This window comes from Jaculus jaculus, chromosome 1 (genome assembly GCF_020740685.1).
Source record: "Jaculus jaculus isolate mJacJac1 chromosome 1, mJacJac1.mat.Y.cur, whole genome shotgun sequence".
NCBI classification, from domain to species: domain Eukaryota; kingdom Metazoa; phylum Chordata; class Mammalia; order Rodentia; family Dipodidae; genus Jaculus; species Jaculus jaculus.
Window position 1 is genome coordinate 223,357,372 of NC_059102.1, and position 19,945 is coordinate 223,377,316.

At 53.0% G+C, this 19,945-nt stretch overlaps 2 protein-coding genes across 3 annotated transcripts in view; one reads left to right on the forward strand and one right to left on the reverse strand.

Annotated features, from left to right (window-relative positions):
* Positions 1 to 299: 299 nt before the first annotated feature.
* On the forward strand, positions 300 to 2,063 carry Gdf1 (growth differentiation factor 1). Its single transcript, XM_004665925.2, has 2 exons — positions 300 to 613; positions 1,076 to 2,063. Exons 1-2 carry the CDS (start codon positions 304 to 306, stop codon positions 1,873 to 1,875), a joined length of 1,110 nt encoding a protein of 369 aa, XP_004665982.2. The 5' UTR covers positions 300 to 303; the 3' UTR covers positions 1,876 to 2,063.
* Upf1 (UPF1 RNA helicase and ATPase) overlaps positions 2,005 to 19,945 on the reverse strand; it is a 31,576-nt gene continuing 13,635 nt past the window's right edge. The window contains exons 2-23 of one of the 2 annotated variants that reach the window (XM_004666006.3): positions 19,476 to 19,615; positions 18,083 to 18,172; positions 15,616 to 15,783; positions 15,204 to 15,384; positions 13,278 to 13,439; positions 12,649 to 12,766; positions 12,401 to 12,499; positions 11,924 to 12,032; positions 11,560 to 11,838; positions 11,014 to 11,178; positions 10,819 to 10,933; positions 9,255 to 9,398; positions 8,802 to 9,015; positions 7,228 to 7,345; positions 6,590 to 6,746; positions 5,882 to 6,024; positions 5,185 to 5,359; positions 4,792 to 4,873; positions 4,153 to 4,314; positions 3,818 to 4,035; positions 3,476 to 3,598; positions 2,005 to 3,313 (exon numbers count right to left, since the gene is read on the reverse strand). In XM_004666006.3, coding sequence (XP_004666063.1) covers positions 3,479 to 3,598; positions 3,818 to 4,035; positions 4,153 to 4,314; positions 4,792 to 4,873; positions 5,185 to 5,359; positions 5,882 to 6,024; positions 6,590 to 6,746; positions 7,228 to 7,345; positions 8,802 to 9,015; positions 9,255 to 9,398; positions 10,819 to 10,933; positions 11,014 to 11,178; positions 11,560 to 11,838; positions 11,924 to 12,032; positions 12,401 to 12,499; positions 12,649 to 12,766; positions 13,278 to 13,439; positions 15,204 to 15,384; positions 15,616 to 15,783; positions 18,083 to 18,172; positions 19,476 to 19,615 — 3,159 coding nt within the window. In that variant the 3' untranslated portion in view covers positions 2,005 to 3,313; positions 3,476 to 3,478. The remainder of the gene's footprint in view (positions 3,314 to 3,475; positions 3,599 to 3,817; positions 4,036 to 4,152; positions 4,315 to 4,791; positions 4,874 to 5,184; positions 5,360 to 5,881; positions 6,025 to 6,589; positions 6,747 to 7,227; positions 7,346 to 8,801; positions 9,016 to 9,254; positions 9,399 to 10,818; positions 10,934 to 11,013; positions 11,179 to 11,559; positions 11,839 to 11,923; positions 12,033 to 12,400; positions 12,500 to 12,648; positions 12,767 to 13,277; positions 13,440 to 15,203; positions 15,385 to 15,615; positions 15,784 to 18,082; positions 18,173 to 19,475; positions 19,616 to 19,945) is intronic. The other variant, XM_004666007.3, reaches the window with a different exon arrangement.

Here is a 19,945-nt window from a genome sequence, read left to right on the forward strand (position 1 = left end):
CAGGTCCCCGCAGGCCCGGCCCTACTCTCTGGACGATGGCCTAGCCCCCGGAGACCTGGCTCCGCCCCAAGATGCCTTCCACCACCTTCCTGAGAGTACCTTGGCCCCAAGCAGTCACGCCCTCCAGAACCCCATCAACTCCAGACCACCCACCTTGGGACCTCCGCCCCCATCCCACCCTGGGGATTTATCCGATCTGGGCCCACCCCGCCTGAACCTCAAGGCCCACCGGCCACGCCTCCACATCCCACTGGTTGAGAAACCGTACCCTACTCACTCTCTTGGCCACCGCCTAGGAGGAAGATGCTACTTTGCCGCCGCCCGTCCAGCTACCATCTTTTCCTCTTGGCCCTACTGCTGCCCTCAGCCTGGGCGCCCACATCCCCAGGCCCTGCTGCCGCCCTACTCCAGGCCCTCGGGCTGCGCGATGCACCTCGGAGCGCCCCCACGCTCCGGCCGGTGCCTCCTGTCATGTGGCGCTTGTTCCGCCACCGTGATTCCCAGGAAGCCCGAGCAGGCCCGCGACGGACGCTCCCAGGAGCTACTCCGCGACCGTGCCACGTGGAGGAACTGGGGGTCGCTGGAAACATCGTGCGCCACATCCCAGACCGCAGTGAGTAGCGCTTGCGCTGGGGACCGTTGATATGGAGGCCGAAGGTCCCCACCCGCCCTGTGCAGCCTGATGGCAATCTGGGTCCCATTTCCTCTTAGTGTGAATGCCGGATACCCACGCCCGGGGGCTTCCCAAGACCAAGCCCCTTTGCATGAGAAGGGAGCCCAGGCTTCAGCTGAAGCCCTGCCCCCAACTCGCCATCTCACACCTTCCGATGCCTTCCTGCAGACGCCCTCTCACGCCCCGAGGTGGCTTCCAAGGGGGCCTAGGCGCCTGCATCTCTACCCATTTGCTAGTTTCCAACTGTAGGCAAGGCCTCCCCACGCTGCAATACCCCTTCCTGGTAGCGGGTGCCCATCATTTGCACACCACGTGAAGCCATTCAACAGGCGCCCTCTTCTTGTCTCCTGCCGTGCACTATGCGGGAGTGCAGCGAAAGTCCAGCTCTCCTCCCCTCTCCAGGTGCGTCCGTCCGGCCCTCAGAGGCTTCCAAGGCCCCGGGGCTATGTCCCCAGTGGACTGTCGTCTTCGACCTGTCGGCTGTGGAACCCACCGAGCGCCTGACGCGCGCTCGTTTAGAGCTGCGATTGGCGGCGGCGGAAGCTGGGACGGTGGCCTCGGCGCCCAGCTGGGAGTTGAGCGTGGCGCTGGCAGGAGATAGCGCAGCGGCGGGACCCGGACCCGTGCTGCTCAGCCAGGCAGTCCCCGCGCTGGAGCTGCCTGTGCGCGCCGAACTGCTCGGCGCCGTTCTGGCTCCCAATGCCTCGGCGCCGCGTAGCCTCCGGCTGGCGCTGGCGCTCCGCTCCGGAGCTCCTGCTCCCTGTGCGCACCTGGCCGAGGCCTCGCTGCTGCTGGTGACCCTGGATCCGCGTCTGTGCCATTCTCTGGCCAGGTCACGACGCGAGGCCGAACCTGTGGCGGACGGCGGTTCCGGGGGCACATGTCGCGCCCGGCGTTTGTATGTGAGCTTCCGCGAGGTGGGTTGGCACCGTTGGGTTATTGCGCCGCGCGGCTTTCTAGCCAACTACTGTCAGGGCCAGTGCGCATTGCCTGGCGCGCTGTCGGGACCTGGCGGGCCTCCGGCGCTCAACCACGCGGTGCTGCGTGCCCTCATGTACGCGGCCGCCCCAGGTACCGCCGGCCTACCGTGCTGCGTGCCCGCGCGCCTGTCTCCCATCTCCGTGCTCTTCTTCGACAACAGCGACAACGTGGTTCTAAGGCACTACGAGGACATGGTGGTGGACGAGTGCGGCTGCCGCTGATGGGAGGACAGATGCTGGTCAGCTGGGGGCGGGAGATCGCAGGGACACAGGGAACCTCCAGGACTGCTCCAAGGACCCCGCAGGCTGGGGCCTGCCCAGCTCCCTTACAGTCCCACGGGAAGGCAAGGACCGTTTGTTAATATTTTATTGGTGACAAAAAGCTTAAAACAAATTTGACCAAAAATCAAGTTCCATTGCGTTGTTGCAAATGTGCCTCGGTGGGGGGGGGGGGGGGGAAGGGTGGGGACATTGGGGACAAAGCAAGGGCACACAGCAGAGGGAAGCGGCGGGGGTCCAGCCGGTCCAAACAGCCTCTAGCGGCTACCAAAGGGGACAAAGCCCTAGATGGAAAGTCCTGCTGGAGGAAGACGGCCTGGGAAGCCGCGGGGACACGCAGGTAGGATGTCAGGGTGGGGGTCGTCTGGGCAGGAAGGACGTGGTCCTCCATGCGGTGGTCGCCAGGGCAGCGGAGGGTACCCTCCAAGTGTGCATGGCCTGAGCTTGTATCAAAGTGCAGGCCCAGCTGAGAGCCTGTGACCAGAGGCGACAAACTCGTCCACGCCCCTTCTACTTGTTTTCCCGTCAAAGCATGGGCCCCTCAGGTTGGCGAGCTGGGGGCAGGGAGGGTCCGGTGGCGGCTGCGACTTTGCAGCCGAGTTAGGACGGGTCAGCCACCTTCCAGCCCTGGCCTCAGGCCAGTCCCGTGGACACCTTGGCGTGGGCCGTGCGCTCTGGGAACGCTGCCCGCACAGCTGAAGCTCAAACTTCAATTCTCTGCGCACAGGTCGATGCCAGGCTGCAGATGCGCTGGCTCCTTTCTGGAAGCTCCTCAGGTCTCCCAAGTCCACCACTAACGTCTTAGGACAAACTTAGGAAAACAGCTTTCAGTTCTCCTTTGAAAAAAAAAAGAAAAAAACAAACAAAAAAACAGAAAAACCCCAAACACCGTATTTTCTAAACAAAACCCCTTAGCGCCGGGACCGCAGAAACAGACCACTACTGGCCACAGCAGGGCGCCCGCCTGGGCACAGAAATGCGAAGTTCGTCCTGCTAAAACGTAGTCCCCTTCCAATCAAGAGAAACAAAGAAAAAGAACAGAGGAAAGGGCTCCTCTGAGCCGAGGTCCTCTCCCTCCCCGGCAGGCGCAGGCGCAGGCGCAGGGGCGCCGGCCGGCCTCCGCAGCGGTGCAGGGCCGCGGCGCCGCGCTCTTCTCCTCTCGCCGCCCGCAGGGGGGCGCTCGCTCCTCGCTCCTTCGTCCTCCCTGGCCACTCGCTCCGCTGGCTCTTGCTCTCCTCTCCTCTCCTCTCCTCTCGGCTGCTCACACAGTGGTGCGTCAGTTTTAGCAGTGGAAAACAGGTATCCATTTATTTTTATTTTTTATGACCCAGAATAAGATGCTGATAGACTAAGCCACATAGCTTAGCTCTTCTGCCGCCACCTGTAGTTGGGGACAGGGCAAAAGCATCAGAACCAGCAGGACTCCCCAAGGCTGGTGAGTGCCATACCTGCCCAGCACCCCATGTCCACCCTGAACCCTCAGAACAGCAAGACTGTTCCTGGGGAGAACTCCCTCCACCCAGTGCTGTTCTGAGGTGCTTGCCTTCTAGTACTGGGACAGCCCGGTGACCCCGCCGTGCTGGTATGCCCGTTCTCCTTGGTATGTGGAATCCTGCGACAGCGCCACATCAATCTGTGATTTAAACTCATCACCAAGGTAACTGTCCTGAAAGACAAGGCTGGGAAATGAGCAGGCTCCCTTGTTCACCACCCCACACCATCCCAAAGTATGGGAAGTCTGAGAGGCAGGAAGACAAGAGCCCACACAGAGACTGACTAGGTTAGTAAACTTACAGAAGGGCCAAAGCAAGGAACTGAATGTTGTGGACTCATCACCCAACAACCCCCACCCCCAACCTGCAGTGGAGGGGCATGCAGGGCACACCTGTGACAGCTCAGGCTGGGAGAGGCCCGGCTGGCTCATCTGCGAAGGTTGGCTCATGGAGACATAACCCTGTGTGAGGGCACCCTGGGAGAAGGGCTGTGAGGCCACATCCTGGCTGGCCTGGCTGCTGGGAAGGGTGGTCTGGCTGGGCCCAGGAAGCCCAAAGCGGTTCTTCTGGCGGCCCCCACGGCCAGTCTTGGTTTTTGGGGTGCCCCGGCCTGAAAGACAGCAGTCCAGGTGCTGATGTTGACCAAAGCCTGAGCCAAGCTCCCCCTAGAAAGGAGTTGTGAGGAACAGGGACAGGACACCCAGAAAGGTGGCAGGAAATTGTTCACCTGCGGCTGGCCCATTGGCCTGTCCAAAGTAGCCAGGTGGTGGCATGGGTGGCATGACCAAGTTAAAGGGAATGGGGATGTTCATGGCGGCCACGTGGCTGGGACCTGTGCTGATCATGCCGATCTGGTCGTGGGTCTGGAAGTACATGTTTGAGGGCCGGCCTGCAAGACACCAGCACAGTCAGCGCCCCACCAGGCTGGCTATACTCCAAGAAAGACCTATGTTCCCTTTGGCATGGCCTCCAAGAGCCTGGGAATGCATACACCTTTTCTTCCAGGGAGTTCTAAGAGTCTTTAGCCAGTGGGACTCTAGGAAATGGAAAACACCCTGCATTTACACATATCTCAACAGCAAGCTTCATCCACATTCTGCACATCCTACCAAAAAGTGAGTACCAGAGTTAATGGAAGGAGACCACAAGACAGGGCAACTCAGGAAACAGAGGTGACATCCAGCCTGAGGCTGGTGATTCCCAAAGTAACAGCACCCAGCAAACCTGAGGAGTCAGGGGCCTAAAGGGACTGACAACCATCCTGACTGGGCAAGGCCAAGGAGATACAAAGGGAGTGGGCAGGGTTGTCTGTCTGTTGATATGTGGGAATAGTCAATACACTGACTTGTTCCCGTGGGAAACTCACCCTGGCTGCTGCGGTCATACACAGATCCAGGGATGATAGCCTCCCGGGCATCATACATGGCTGTGGTCATGAAGCGGGCCCCCTGCGGAGTTGTGAAAGGGTGAGGAATGTGTCGGGTCAATAGCAGGAGGGAAGGCTGTGGGAATCTTCAGGGTCAAGTGCTCAAGTCCAGGCTATTTCCTGACTGTCATGCCTAGTGTCCTTGCTCACTGCAGCCAGGTAACTCCTAGCACCCACCCAGACTTTGGCAGCCTGCAGATCCAACACCCAATACAAGAAGGTGCCTCAGAGTGGGTCCAGCAAGGAGTACCCCAACTAAAGACCTTTTGTGAATGAGCTGCACAAGCCCCACCACACCTCCCTGCATTGCCAAGATGGCCCGGCAGAGCTCACCGGGTTGACAGTGTTGACGAGCTTGCGAGGCTTGCTGAACTGCATAAGGCTCTCCCGCAGGTTGTTGAGTGGCCCCTCCACCAGTGCCTTCTGCTCCTTGTAGTAGCTCAGCAGGTGGTTCCACAGCGGCTGCTTTGACAGGGCCTTCGGGTTGCCCACAATGATCACGCCATACCTGTAACAGGCTTGTGAGGATGCACCTGACTACTCCTGTGGTGGTGACTCTAGCCTATCCCTGGTGTTGTACCTGAGCATGAGGTCAGGATCAGTGAGCACAGGTAGACTGGCTGTCCCCAAGGACACTTCCAGCTCCCCTAAAGTGAACTAGGTACCACAGACCAAGTAACACTGGCCACCACACAAGGTGGCACTTTACAGAGAGGGTAGCACAAACAATGTGAGCTGGTGGGGAAGGAACCTGTGGGGGGGCTTGAGTCACAGGTGACCTGCTGCTCCCCTTGCATTTGTTAGCTGTAGGGATGGCCCCCAGGGTCCCAGCTAGGGAACAGGTAGTGCTACCTGGGGCTCTGTGGGAATACACGGCTCACTTTGGGGTCTTCTATGGACTGAAGACATTTAGGTTCCTGAACCAATAAAGGAAGCCAAAAAGCTGGACTGACTCTCGGCCTCACATGTATGCACTTTGGCCAGGGACCTGATCCTCAACTGTAGGGCATGACACCAGGTGATGGCCTACCTTGCTCTGGTGAGGGCCACATTAAGACGCCGTGGATCATTTAAAAACCCAATTCCCTGGTGTTCATTGGCCCGTACACATGATAAGATGATAAAATCCTTCTCGCGTCCCTGGAAGGCATCTACGCTGGCAATCTCCACTTCCTGAAGAGACAGTGTTGTTCTGTCAGCTGGCAGACTGCCCTATCACAGGGATCCTGGGCCCCCAGCAGCCCTGCCTTCTTTGTCATGTTGGGATGAAGCTCATGGCTTTGCACATGCCAGAAAAGTGCTCTGCCACTGAGCAACCCCAGCTGTATACTACAAGTCACCAGTGACAGAGGTTTAGGCAGGCCTGTAGTGGAGAAGCTTCAGAGCACAGCCAAGCATATGATGCCAGCCCTTAGCTCACCCAAGTTCACTCTGTATGCAGAAATGCTAAGGGCTGTGTCTACCCCATGCTCGGAGACACTGCACTGGCATTATTAAAGGCACAAAAATGTCATGTCCACTCTGGCCAGCACCTAATTTCTCCCATTGCAAAACCAGTCTGATGCACATCTTGGTCCATGATTCTGATCTGTGGTACATCACATAGTCCCATGCCACACAAATTTCCACAGGAATACTGTGACATGTGGTCATGTACCCTCCCAAGTGGCTGGCCAGGTAACTAACATAAAGGTGGAAAGTGTATGTCGGTGTAAGCGTGGCACAGCAGTGTGTGTACCTGATAAAGCTTGGTGTGCAGTGAGCCGCTGAACTGCATGTACTGGACCAGATAGGACCGCTGGCCCTCGTAAGGTGTGATGATTCCAATCTGGTCAGGCTTGGCACCAGCTTTCAACAGCTTTGTGGTAATCTTCTCCACATTGGCAGCTTCCGTCCTGAGAATGCCAGACTATCAGTGGTGCCTCCCCTTGGGGTCCCTGCCCAGGTGAAGGAAGTGTTCCTTCTAGCCTGACACAGACCTCTAGTAACTCCAGATAGTCGAAGTTACACAAAAACAGAGTGTAAGCCGGGCGTGATGGTGCACGGCTTTCAATCACAGCACTCAAGAGGCAGAGGTAGGAGGATCACCATGAGTTCAAGGCCACCCTGAGACTACATAGTGAATTCCAGGTCAGCCTGGGCTAGAGTGAGACCCTACCTCGAAATACAAAAAAAAAAAAAAAAAAAAAAAAAAAAAAAATCCTGAGAGTGAGATACATGAAGGTCTACTGGAATTGACTGCCCCAGCTGCATGCCTCACCCTTTACTGGGGTGCCAGTAAAGGCACATGGGCTGAGAAAGGCTGCATGAAGACCAGCATTCTGGGAAACATGATCGGATTAAGTACTGTAGGTGAGGGTCTGGAGAGACGCTCACCTGTTGAGGTAAGACGTGCCAGAGCTGGCAATCTCTTCCTGGCCCTGGGTCACGTAGAAGAACATGGGCTTATCAGGCTGTGGCCACTGGAAGTCAAACCCCTTCTTGACACGGTCCGCTGCACGGGGAGGGAAAGGAGGTGTCATGCCAGAAAAGGAAGGCCATAGCCATGACTGTGCCCACAGAGCAAGATGGACACTGTGCCATAGGCCTGGTGGAACTGTGGTGTCCAGGTCTAAGCAGAGCCATGCAGGAGCAGAGCTGGCACTAGAGCCAAGCATGCTCAGTGCCAGAGCTGTTTAAGACAGCTTTGCCTACTCCAGGATCAGAGGAACATCCCCACTCAGAGCAAAGCAGGGCCAGAGGGGTCTAGATTGGTGGGACCATGATATTCCCCCAGTGCTATATGCCTTGTTTTCTAGCTTAGCATCCAACAGTGCCCCAAACGAGCACAACTAAACCCATCTCATCTGAATGTGCTGTTCTAGGCTACCAGATGTGGGTCACCAGGACCCTTCACTGTCACAGTTGAGAAACTTGCACTTCTGTGAATGACACCTGTGAAACCAACCACAAGGTCCATGCTGATTCAAGACAAACTCACATTATTTTTATGAAAAAAACCTTGTACTGAAGAGAAATGGTGTGTCAGAGTGACCTTATTCTGCACTTTCACAAGGCTTCTCCTGTCCTGGATAAGCTTCATGGAAGGCAACTGGGCCCTGGGGCACGTGCAGCTTCAGGAGGAAGGCAGGCTGGGCCTTTCTGTGGCTTGCCAGGCAGTACCCGGTAGTATGGGAGGTCTACATGCCGAGTAACACAGGTACTCCACAGCTGACACACTATGGGCAGTCAACATGTTCCATGGATAGCACCAGGATGCTCTCCAGCAATGTCACCTGTCCCCATGCTAAGAGGCAATGAGTTTACCAGAATTCATCCTTTACAGCCCTCAGTCTCCACCACAGGCAACAGGTGCTGCAAGCTGCTGTCCTCAGAGACAAGTGTGATCATCTGCTGGAATTTACCTGTCCAGCACTGTGTGGTGGCGATCAGTGTGCTGTGAGTCCAAGAAACCTTGTAACCCACCCAGTCTCAGAGCTAGTCTTGCCATACTGAAGGTGATAGGACACCAAGGCTTATGAAGATGAATCCTTTCCTCTTTAACCAGGCACCTTGATACACACAACAGCGAATACAGGGGAACAGAAGCCCTGCTGTAATCAAAGTGGTTCTGACTTCAGGGGGACCTGCACAGTAGTTTGGGACTCCCACAGCCCATGGCTATTTTGGGATTCTAGGCTTTGGGAACTCACAAAGTGCTGAGCAGAGCCCAGCAAAGCCAAAATTGTCAGGTTGGTACCAGTTCTAGTGCATGTGGCATGTGGGCCCTGGCTAGAAGGTACAGAGACTAAACATCCAGCACAGGGATCCCACACACACTCAAGTGCCCAGCCCTGACTACACTGCGCTGAAGACGCCCGTGAGAGTAGTGCTATGAAGCCCCAGGAAAAGCCACCAGGCAGCATCTCCTCACTATGCTGTGCTGCCACCCCCCAGAGCCCAAAGGTTACCTGCAGTGACACCATTCTGGAGCGAGCCCTCGTAGAAGATGTTGGATGGGAAGGCGCTGAGTGCGGGGTGCATGCGGTACTGCACCTGCAGGCGGATGGGGCGGATGCCCAGCACCACAAGGCGCTCAAATAGTGACTGGGACAGCCCGGCCTTGGCTGCCTTCTTGCACATCACCACTGGGCCCAGCTGGCAATGGTCCCCCACAAGGATCAGCTGCAGCAAGAAGCCCATCCTTCAGGCACAGAGCAACTTAGTACAACTCACAATATACTAGAGGCCAACTTGTGGCATGACTTGAGTTGGAAGGACAACTGATCAGCACATACAATGACCCACAGGCCTCCAATGACCCGCAGGCCAGGAAGCTGCAACCCTATACCCCACAGGGGCCCCACTCAGGACTTGGCATACAGGGATCAGTGTGCCACTCCCAGGCCCTCTGCAGCACCCACCTGTTTGGCCCCAAGGACTACAGGAACCATACACTCTGGCTCGGTGGCCTGGGTGCTCTCATCAATGAGGATGGAACGGAACTGCATCTTGGCCAGCCTTGGATCACCAGCACCCACACAGGTACAGCAGATGACATCTGCATTCTGGAGGAGAGGGTGCACGGCATCAGACCACTGGCATTTCAATAACTGGGCTGGCAAGGCAGGATGCAGACCACTCTGTTCCATACCCTCTCAGCAGCTGTGTGTTCTTGAGCATGCACATAGATGAACATAAATTTTGGGAACATGGTTTTGTTGCACAGTCCAGACTGGCCTGAAATCTTTGTTGATATTTTAATTTTTATTCATTTATTGAGACAGAGAGAAGAAAAGAAAGAGCAAGAAACAGAGAATGGCCGGGCGTGATGGCACATGCCTTTAATCCCAGCACTCGGGAGACAGAGGTAGGAGAATTGCCGTGAGTTCAAAGCCACCCTGAGACTCCACCGTGAATTCCAGGTCAGCCTGGGCTAGTGACAGACCCTACCTCCTGGCGTGCCCATTCTCTCTCTCTATCTATGTGCCTCTTTCTCTCTCTGTCACTCTCAAATAAATAAATAAAAGTGAACAAAAAACTTTAAAAAAAAGTAAAAAAAAAAAAAAAATACAGCCGGGTGTGGTGGCTCACGCCTTTAATCCCAGCACTTGGGAGGCAGAGGTGGGAGGATTGCCGTTGAGTTCGAGGCCAACCTGGGACTACATAGTGAATTCCAGGTCAGCCTGGGCTACAGTGAGATCCTACCTCAAAAAAACAAAAAAACAACAAACAAACAAACAAAAAACAGTGAATGGGCACAGCAGGACCTCTAGCCACTGAAAAAACAAACAAACAAAAAAACACAACCTATACCACCATGTGGATATGGCTTACGTGGGTACTGAAGAATCAAACCTGGGTCACTAGGCTTTCCAGGCAAGTGCCTTAACTGCTAAGCCAACTCACCAGCCCTGTTATTTTTATTTTCTGAGGTCTCACTCTAGCCCAAGCTGTAGTCCCACGCTGGCTTTGAACTCACAGAAATCCTCCTACCTCTACCTCCTAAGTGCTGGAATTAAAAGGCCCTACCATTCTCAGCTTATAGTTTTTCTTTCCTTATGAGAGAGAAAGAGGCAGATAAGATAGAGATTGGAGGGCTGGAGAGATGGCTTAGCAGTTAAGGCACTTGCATGCAAAGCCAAAGGACCCAGGTTCTCTTCCCCAGTAACCACATAAAGCCAGATGCACAAAGTGGCACACATGCCTGTAGCAGGCTGAAGGTCCTGGCATGCCCATTCTCTCTCTCTCAATAAATAAACAGAACAAAATATTCTAGCCCAATCCAAACATGCAAAGCAGAGAGGGCAGCAGAGTGGAAGCCACATAGGAAACCATGTGTTCCTATCTGTGAACAGGCAAGGAGAGAAGGGTCCCTAGGTTATTTCAAAAGTGCAACCACAAAGTTAAGTTCCCTTAGGCCAAAAGCAAAGACCTAGCGGAAGGAAGCAAGTAGACAGACCATTTGTGGGCAGTGCTGGGGCTCACCATGAGTAGCTCTCTCTCAGCAGTGCGCTTGAGGGCGCGATACCGCTTCTCATCAGCTGATGACAGCTCCCCAGTCTCATCCTTCAGCTGTTGCAGCTTCTGCAGCTCCGGCATGCTGTGATCACATGTGGCTGGAGGTCAGCACACAATAATGGGTATGACCATTTCCCCAAACCAGGCCCTACTGACACCCACCTGTCCATGTTTCTGATCTGATTGTGCAGGGCAAGGAAGGATACCGGGGAGTCAATGGCCTCCCGGCTCTTGGCACAGAGGCGCACAACCTTCAGCCCTGTCTGGTGGATCTTCTCTGTGAGTTGATCCACAGCAATGTTACTCGGGGCACACACCAGCACAGGTCTGCAGTGAACAAGTGTGTCATTAGTTATGGAGTATCAGTGTTGCTGCTTAGACTCCAGCCAGGTGCCACCATACCCAAACTGAACATGCACAGAGCTTCCTATTACCTGGCTGGGTTTTCTGGTCCTGACTCTTGGAAGACCCACTATGGGCTAAATGACCACCTCATCATCCTGTCAACATGTGTAAGGCTTTCAGGGTTAGGGATGCCTAAGATGCACTGCTGCTCTGGGCAGGGCCCACTCAGTCTCTAAGTATTTTCTGAAGAGCAAGCGCTCATATGACTAATGAACAGTGAATGCTAGGTGCTTGGTTGTACTGGATACCACTGTCCCCACTGGGACCCTCAGCTTCCTAACCACAGGTCCAGGTAGTGCCTACCCATTGCCCTGCCGAGCCAAGTGATAGACAATGGTGGCTGAGGTCACAGTCTTGCCCGTGCCTGGCGGGCCTTGGATCAGGCTCAGTGGTCTTTGCAGCACAGTCTTCACAGCGTACACCTGCGAGTGGTTGAGGTCAGGGAGCCCTTGTGCTGTGAAGCGCTTAGGCAGCTGGCACTTGATGACCACGTCCTCCACCTCATGGCCAAGCAATTTGTGGTAGATGTAACCTGACACAGAAGTCTCATCCACAGCAAAGGTCTTCAGTGCACTCTGCATCCTGAGAGAGGAAAGCAGAGTTAGGGAGTGCACTGGCCAGCATAACTAAATGGAGTCATGGGCACCAGAGCTGGCAGGATACACACCTATCAAAGGAAGTGGACTTCCACACAAAATCCACCTGGAAGTTGTGCGTCACCTCCACAGGGGCACCCACACTGCTACGTAGCTCAATGGCGATCTCATCACCATAATCTGACCCCAGAGTTAAGTCTGCTTTTTGTCCAAAGCTGGCTGCCTCCCACAGGGTCCCTGGCTTTTGGTTTGTGTCACTTCTTTGTTTAGTTCAGAGACCAGATTCCCTCAGCATCCACACAGAAAACCTATGCTACATCAGACCCCAGGCCAATTTCCACAGTGGAGCAGCATGAGCATGGAGATAAGAACTAGCTCTGGCTAAGGCACCCAGTGTCACCACTGTGTATATTCCATATGGCAGAAGAAGGGATAGAACAAGTTGAGGGCCTGGGGTTTCCATAGGGCAGTGAAGGGTGGCACCACCAGGACCCACCCGCCTCGGGTCCCATCAACCCTTTATCCCAGCAGATTGTCTTGAAGGATACTGTCGGGGACCTTGATGACATGGCCAATCCCCTTCCACAGGGGTGCAAGGTCCCCTTTGTACCGTAGGCAGATCTCATCCCCCTGCATGAGCCGCATGTCTGTGGTGAAGTGAAGGAGATAGCAGTTAGCTCTTCAATGTGGGTCATAGCTTCCACCATGAAGTGTTCAAATTAAGGGACACAGTACAGGGTGGAACTAGGAATTTTATGCTACTTATGGTTACAAATATTTTAAAACTTAAAATCACCTCTTAACCAAATTATGACTAAGTCCTCATTACCAGAGTCAGTCTTGGGCAAAGTGAAGAAGGCGATTCTCTTCTTGTTAAGGCCCAGGTCCCACCTGACTGTGATGTTATCTTGAGTCTGAACACACGAGAAACAAGAGCCCAGTTAGCCCTATACGCACACATGCTGGGGTCCCCATAGGCCTTCAAGAAGGCTGTGCCAGTTGCTATGCACACTTCGGGCTGCAGTGCAGGATGCAAACAGCCTGGACATCCAGCATCTGGGAAAGAAACAATCAAGAAACCCAAGTCCACTTATATGGCCCAGCAGCAGACTTTGAAGCAGGCCCCAACGTGCTGAGCTCCACGGATAGCATAAACCACTGCAGAGGGAGAAGGAGCTAGTGGCCACAAAGCTCACATTTCCTGGACACCGAGGCTATGGCAAAGCTGTGGACCAGACCGAAAGGGATCTTGCTGAATTTAGAAACAAAACCCTTGGCAGGTGGATGCCATTCACTCTGGGCCCCAGAACCCTGGCCAAATCCTGTGGGCACTCAATCCAGGTCCCAAAACCAAGAAAGGAGAGTACCTGCAAAGCTCAGAAAAGACACTGTTAGACCCCAAGCCCACACACTATGCCACATCACCTGTGATTCCTTCAGCTTCTTGTCATAGTCAGCCTCCAGCTTGACAAGGGGTCCAAAGATGTTCTGGTACTGGTAAGCATCCTCATACCGCAGGAGAACGTGCTGAGGCTCCTCATCCACGCCTGGCTTCTCTAAGTCCTCCAGGGTAGCTGAAGGGTTTTCCTGCAGGTGACAACAGCACCCTGTTCACCCCATTCCCCATGAATCTACCTAAAGACCCCACGATACCTGGTCCCACAGTCAGGGGCCCACCAGTTATTTTGCGAGGTATGGTCTCATTCCAGCTCAGGCTGACCTGGAATTCACTATGTAGTCTCAGTAGTCTCAGGGTGGACTTGAACTCATGGCAGTCCTCCTACCTCTGCTTCTTGAGTGCTGGGTTTAAAGGTGTGTGCCACTACACCCAACTTAGCTTAGCCTTCTTCTGATTGCCACAGACCCCTGGGCCTCACCTCCCTCATGCTGTACCAACATGGTCTTAAAGCCCTCCCCTGGCACCTACTATCCTCATGAGCTCCTCATGGTGTGCAGGACAGAATCTAGGTATGCTGACCACAGAACTGGTAAGTGCCTGGGCTGGCCAATGTTTACAATTTTTAGAACCTGAACTCACAGAATTCCTGGTCAAACAATTCTAAAATTATCTCTAACCTAGTGAAGGAACTAATGAGACCGCAGACTCCAAAGCTGGGTTCCAAGCTAGCAAGGAGGACAGGGACAGGGACTTTCTTGGGTAAATATGTACCACAGCCTTACTCAAGTACTCAGGCCGCCCCTAACATCCCCCACCCCACCTTCCTAGCAAGAACACAGACACCAAGGCAGAGTCAGGCAGGCCTGCTTTGCAGGCCACTGGAACCCACAGAGCATGTCCTCATTGCCACCACCTCCCAGATTCTGTGAAGATCACACGCAGTCAGGGAGTTTATTCGTCCCACCCCAATCCCATTTGAAGCAGGGTCTCACTCTAGCCTAGGTTGACCTGAAATTTGCTCTGTAGCCCAGGTTGGCCTCAAACTCTCACAGTAATACTCCTACCTCAGCCTCCCAAGTGATGGGATTAAAAGTGTACACCACCACATCAGCTTGTTTTTGACCCTCCCTCCCTTTCCTTCAAGATAGGGTCTCACTCTAGCTCAGGCTGACCTGGAATAATTCATTATGTATTCTCAGGTTGGCCTTGAACTCACAGCAATTCTCCTACTGCCTCTTGAATGCTGGGATTAAAGACATGCGCCACCACACATGCTTTTCTTTTCTTTTCTTTTCTTTTTTTTTTAAGGTAGGGTTTCCATCTAGCCCAGAGTGACCTGGAATTCACTATTTAATCTCAGGCTGGCCTCAAACTCATAACAATCCTACTACCGCAGTGTGGTAGTTTGAATAGATGGCCCCCAATATATTCAGTTCTTTATTGTTTGTAGTTTGCATTCTGCAGCCACTTGGCTGGAGGCAATGCCACTGGGTGGATCTTTAGGTGTGGTAGTGGGTTTCAGATTTCAATCTAAAGATATGCAAAGTATGCCTAGCAGGAGTTCCTGAAGTGTGCTTTGGCTTTTGGCATGTGCTTCTCTCTCTCTGCTTGGTCCTGTGAAGGTAGGCCAGCTTCTTCTGCCATTTATGGAACTCCCCCTGGATGTGTAAGCTTCAATAAATATCCCTTCCTTCATAACTGTGCCTGGTCTGGAAGTTCATCTCGGTGAACCTGAATCTGACTGCTATACTCAGCCTCCCAAGCACTGGGATTAAAGACGTGTGCCACCATGCTCAGCCTGTTTCTGTCCTTTTTGAGAGGCAATCTCACTTGGATAGCCCAGGATAGCCTGCCTGCTGTTCACTGGGCAGCTAAATAATGTACATAAGCCAGACTCCGCCAGGCATTCATAGTCTGCAGATCAGTGTGGTGGCCTGACCATGGGGACTCACCTTCCATAGCTCCTCTAGTTTGTTGATCTGCTGGGCAGTGATTTGGCGTGCCCGCAGCTGCTCCTGCTCAGAGGGGATCTTGACCAGCCAAGACAAGAAGCAGCGGTCCTGGATCAGAGGTTGCCATTGCGAGCTGTCCCAATTGATGTCCTTGAGGCTGCTCTGGCTAGCACAGGGCTGCCTATGTAGAGGTAGAGCAGAAAGGCTCCATCAGAACTAACCTGACCCAGGGAGATGGAGGACACAGAAAGGGGCAGCCCCTATGTGGTCCTGGATGATTGTGCACCCTCTAAATAGTCTCCCCACACATTTGGGCTCGGAACTCTGAAAATCCACAACAGACTCTGCTTTTGTGGAACTGTTTTATGCTTCAAGTGGAGCGCAGCAGAACTCCTCTGATGCACCACCTCACCTGCAGAGCAACACCACAACTGAGTCGGCCTTGGCGGGGATGAAGCCTAGCAGGAAGACATTACGGCAGCCGCAGTTGTAGCACTCCAGCACCGTCTCCCCAAGTGGCCCATCCTTGTGCAGAGTCACCTCCTTGCACTTTGCCCTCACCAGGTGATTTACAATGTGGCTGAAACCATGAAACAAGAAGGGTTAACACCCCAAGTTAGGTTTTTTACCACTTGCTACTTTGGGGACCCTGTTCAAGGTTCTCATACTATTGGTGATCCATTAGCAGAGTCAATCACAATTCATTCATCTGGATGCCACCCCCAGGACTGACCCTGCTCTGGTTTCCCATCACAGTTCCTCTTTGAATTTTCTATTCTAAATCCCATTTCTCAGCTCCCATGTCACCCAGGCTGCTGTGGGCACTGCGATCCCTTCCCCTTCTTTGCTGCCATATAATCAGGACAGCCACCAGGACAGCCCACAGACTGCCAGCTTTATCTCCAAGGGCCAGCAATGTGGTTCTGCCTCAGGATCTCCTGTTCCTTCCTGCTGTTGCTACAGCCATAAGTCTGGCCTGCACTTCTCATTCCATCTTCCTGGAAAATCCTGTTATGACTTTAATCTCAACCCCAACTCACCAGTCACAAGGTCCCTGGACTGTCCTGCTTGCTTTGGCTACTCGTGGCATCCTGTACCCAACTCTTCTCTTTAGTCATGACTTCCCACTGCCTATCTTGCCTGGCCTGGCCCCATGACAGACATGTCTTCTGCCCAGGCCTTGCTGAGACTATGCCATGCCATGCCTTTTTCTCAAAGCCTTTCACCCACCTCCTGGCTCTTGGATGGGTTCATTTCAAGCTAGGGCTGCCAGCTAAGTTTTATTCAATTGCTTTTCAATACAAGAGGAGCTGAGGACAACAAAGCAACACAAATTATCCAGAACAGGTGGTAGCAGAGTAAGAGTATATATAAATTGATGGGAATGACCTATTTGCAATGTGTTCATATATTAAAGTTCTCAATAAAAATAACAATAAACAGGGCTGGAGAGATGGCTTAGCGGTTAAGCGCTTGCCTGTGAAGCCTAAGGACCCTGGTTCGAGGCTCGGTTCCCCAGGTCCCAAGTTAGCCAGATGCACAAGGGGGCGCACGCGTCTGGAGTTCGTGTGCAGAGGCTGGAAGCCCTGGCGCGCCCATTCTCTCTCTCTCCCTCTATCTGTCTTTCTGTGTCTGTCGCTCTCAAATAAATAAATAAATAATTTTTAAAAAATTAAAAATAACAATAAATAATCCACAACATTCTGAAGATGGGATATAGGCATCCTGGTTCCTCTGAAGATGACTTTTTAAAATTTTTAAACTTATTTGTAAGCAAAGACAGAGGCAGAAGACATACAGAGAATGGGCATACCAGGACCTCTAGCCACTGCAAATGAACTCCAGATGTATGCACCACTTTGTGCATCTGGCTTTATGTGGGTACTGGTGAACTGAACTCAGGTCATTAGCCTTTGCAGGCAACCTTAACCACCAAGGCATCTTTCCAGCCCAAGATGACTTTCTTTTAAAATCTTTTAAAGACAGGGCTGGAGAGATGGCTTAGCAGTTAAGGAGCTTGCCTGTGAAGCCTAAGGACCCAGGTTCAACTCCCCAGAGTGCACCTAAGCTAGAGGCCTTCCCTCTCTCATCTCAAATAAATTAAAAAAAATTTTTTAAATCTTTTAAAGACAGCCCTCAGGTACAGCCAGGCCTCTGTCCAACTGCTGCAGCCAGACCTTCTACAGAAAACTACCCAATCATGATCCTCAGAGACTCTGCACCACTTTGCTGGCATCTGGGAGTGCAGCCAGCAACCTCTGTTCTGCCTCTCCCTATCAAGGGCCATGGGCTTGGAGCTCCAGCATGCAGGCACTGTGCTGGAGCTCATCCTGTCCCCAATACAAAGACCCTGCTGATCAGCAGTGAGAAGGAAAGCTCAGTGCCACAAAGTGAGCTTAATTTAATCCGCACATTCAGGATCTGGCCAGGATTAGCTTCAGGCCTGCCTATGAGCCAGGCCAGACTTCAGGACTGCCTAAGAACAGCCTCCCAGTAAAAGAGCAACTAGCTTGCCAGCAGATCATCTTGCAGTGAGAGACATGCAAACTGGGAATGAGAATAAAGCCAGCCAGCCCTCCTTGCATAAACCAAGAGCCAGAGAGTAAATTAAGGGTAAATACACTGAAGTGTCACACACCACCATCTGTTTCACATTACACATGTCACAGAGGAGGAGAAACAGTTTGTTAGCATGATTGCCTGCTGTGCTCTGCTTTACTCCTCCCAGAGTCCACAAGCAGATCCACGTAGCATGGACTAAGACACAAGCTCCCTCACCCCCTTTCTTTGCTGTAGGGTCTCATTCTGGCCCAGGCTGACCTGGAATTGACTATGCAGTCTCAGGGTAGCCTCGAACTCACATACAAGCCCATATCTACCTGCCAGAAGTATTGCCGCGACCGTTGCAGAACCACTTCTTGCTGGTGTTGCAGTAGACCACGCATGCAGGGTCATGGATTCCACAGTAACTACAAGTCCAAACATCAACAGTTAGAGTAGGAAGGGGCTCTGGTTTTAATTTGGTAGGATGTAAAAGTCCTTCCTCTTACAATTTTTTGTTTGTTTGTTTTTTATCAAGGTAGGGTCCCACTCTAGCCCAGGCTGATCTGAAATTCACTTGGTAGCCTCAGCCTCAGGGTGGCCTTGAACTCATGGTGATCCTACTTCTGCCTCCCAAGTACTGGGATTAAAGGCATGCACTACATGTCCAGATCTTACAATTTGTGTGTGTGTGTGTGTGTGTGTATGTGTGTGTGTGTGTGTGTGTTTCAAGGTAGGGCCTCACTCTAGCCAAGGCTGACCTGGAACTCACTGTATCTCAGGTTGGCCTTGAACTCATGACAATCCTACTTCTGTTTCCCAGGTGCTCAAATTAAAGTCATACACCACCACACCCAGCTATAATATTTTTAAATTTTTCACTAAACACATACTGAACCCCAACAAATTCCCTGGGTTAACTACACAGGCTGCCTGAGGTCAGTGAGAAAGCTAGGGAGGGGAGATGGCAGAGGGCACCCAGCACAGAGCCACTTCCAGTGAAGAACCATTTATCAAGGGTCACTCTACTCCCTTTTGGTCTGACAGTTCAGGATCAAGGAAGGTGGTGGCTACCAGGTTCCAGCAGAGGGCACTGTGTTCCAGGGAAATGGTGCAGGCCTTGCCAGGAGGGCTACCCACAGTAAGTAGAGCTCACACAGTGAGCAATGAGCAATAAGTGCTGCATCCACTCCCTTCTTCTGGAAATCAGCACACCCAAAACCACCCACTCTCCAGAGTCTGCCTGAGCAAAGTTGATTCAGCGAGAACCAGGGCTTGCTTTGCTATGCACCATCTCCAGCTTGGTCCTGGGATGAGGGTGGGCTCACAGCAGCTCAGGTATGACTACAGCAAGAAACTGTACCCCTAAAGCCACCAAACAGGAAGAAGCTGGGGCCTACCTAGGAGGAGACAGGGCTGTGCTCACTCCTCAGACTGGGCCATGGAGGCCCCAGTGCCTGTCCAAGATGGTGGCTGAGCCAAGGTGAATACCTAAGCAAGGACACCTATCTCTGAGTCTCTGTTCCCTCTGTGGCCCTGGTGAAGGTGCCGACAGTAGATCCAGTTCACACTTGCCCTCCTGAAGAAGCTCAGCAGCCCTGGTTAGCAGGTCTGCTTGAGTAGCTCCTGCATCAGACATGCAGAGCTGACCATCACAGGGCCTCCTGAGCTACTTCCTCCTGTATCTGTATCAGTTTAGCCACACCCCCAGGTGCACTAGCCTCTTCCCACCTGCAGGCGTGGATGGGAAGGTCCTTGGTGTAGTAAGTGTCTTCTTCATCTTCCTCAAAGTTCAGTTCTGCCAGAAGCTGGCTGGTCTTGGTCACGCTGTCATCCACAGCCCCATTCTGTAAGATGCCCTCAGGCCCAACCTGCAGTAGAATATGGTATTACCCAGAGGGGCCACAGCTCCCCACTCTCACAACACCCCCAAGGCTCTGCTCCTAGCCTGTAGGTTTTCATACTCGCAAGTCAAGACTGGATGAATGCCTTGGGCCCCCATTTAGTCTGATGCCCTGGCTATGGAGCCCACAGTTAAGATCCAAGAGAAGCTGGGCATGGTGGCACACGCCTTTAATCCCAGCACTCAGGAGGCAGAGGTAGGAGGATTGCCATGAATTCAAGGCCACCCTGAGACTACATAGTAAAATTCCAGGTCAGCCTGAGCTAGAGTGAAACCCTACCTCAAAAAAACAAACAAA

What these genes read in the sequence shown, in the direction of transcription:
- Gdf1 (XM_004665925.2), top strand. Translation starts at nt 304, where the DNA reads ATGCTACTTTGCCGCCGCCCGTCCAGCTACCATCTTTTCCTCTTGGCC. An exon ending in GCGCCACATCCCAGACCGCA is followed by an intron (nt 614 to 1,075) that starts GTGAGTAGCGCT and finishes TCCCCTCTCCAG; the next exon opens with GTGCGTCCGTCCGGCCCTCA.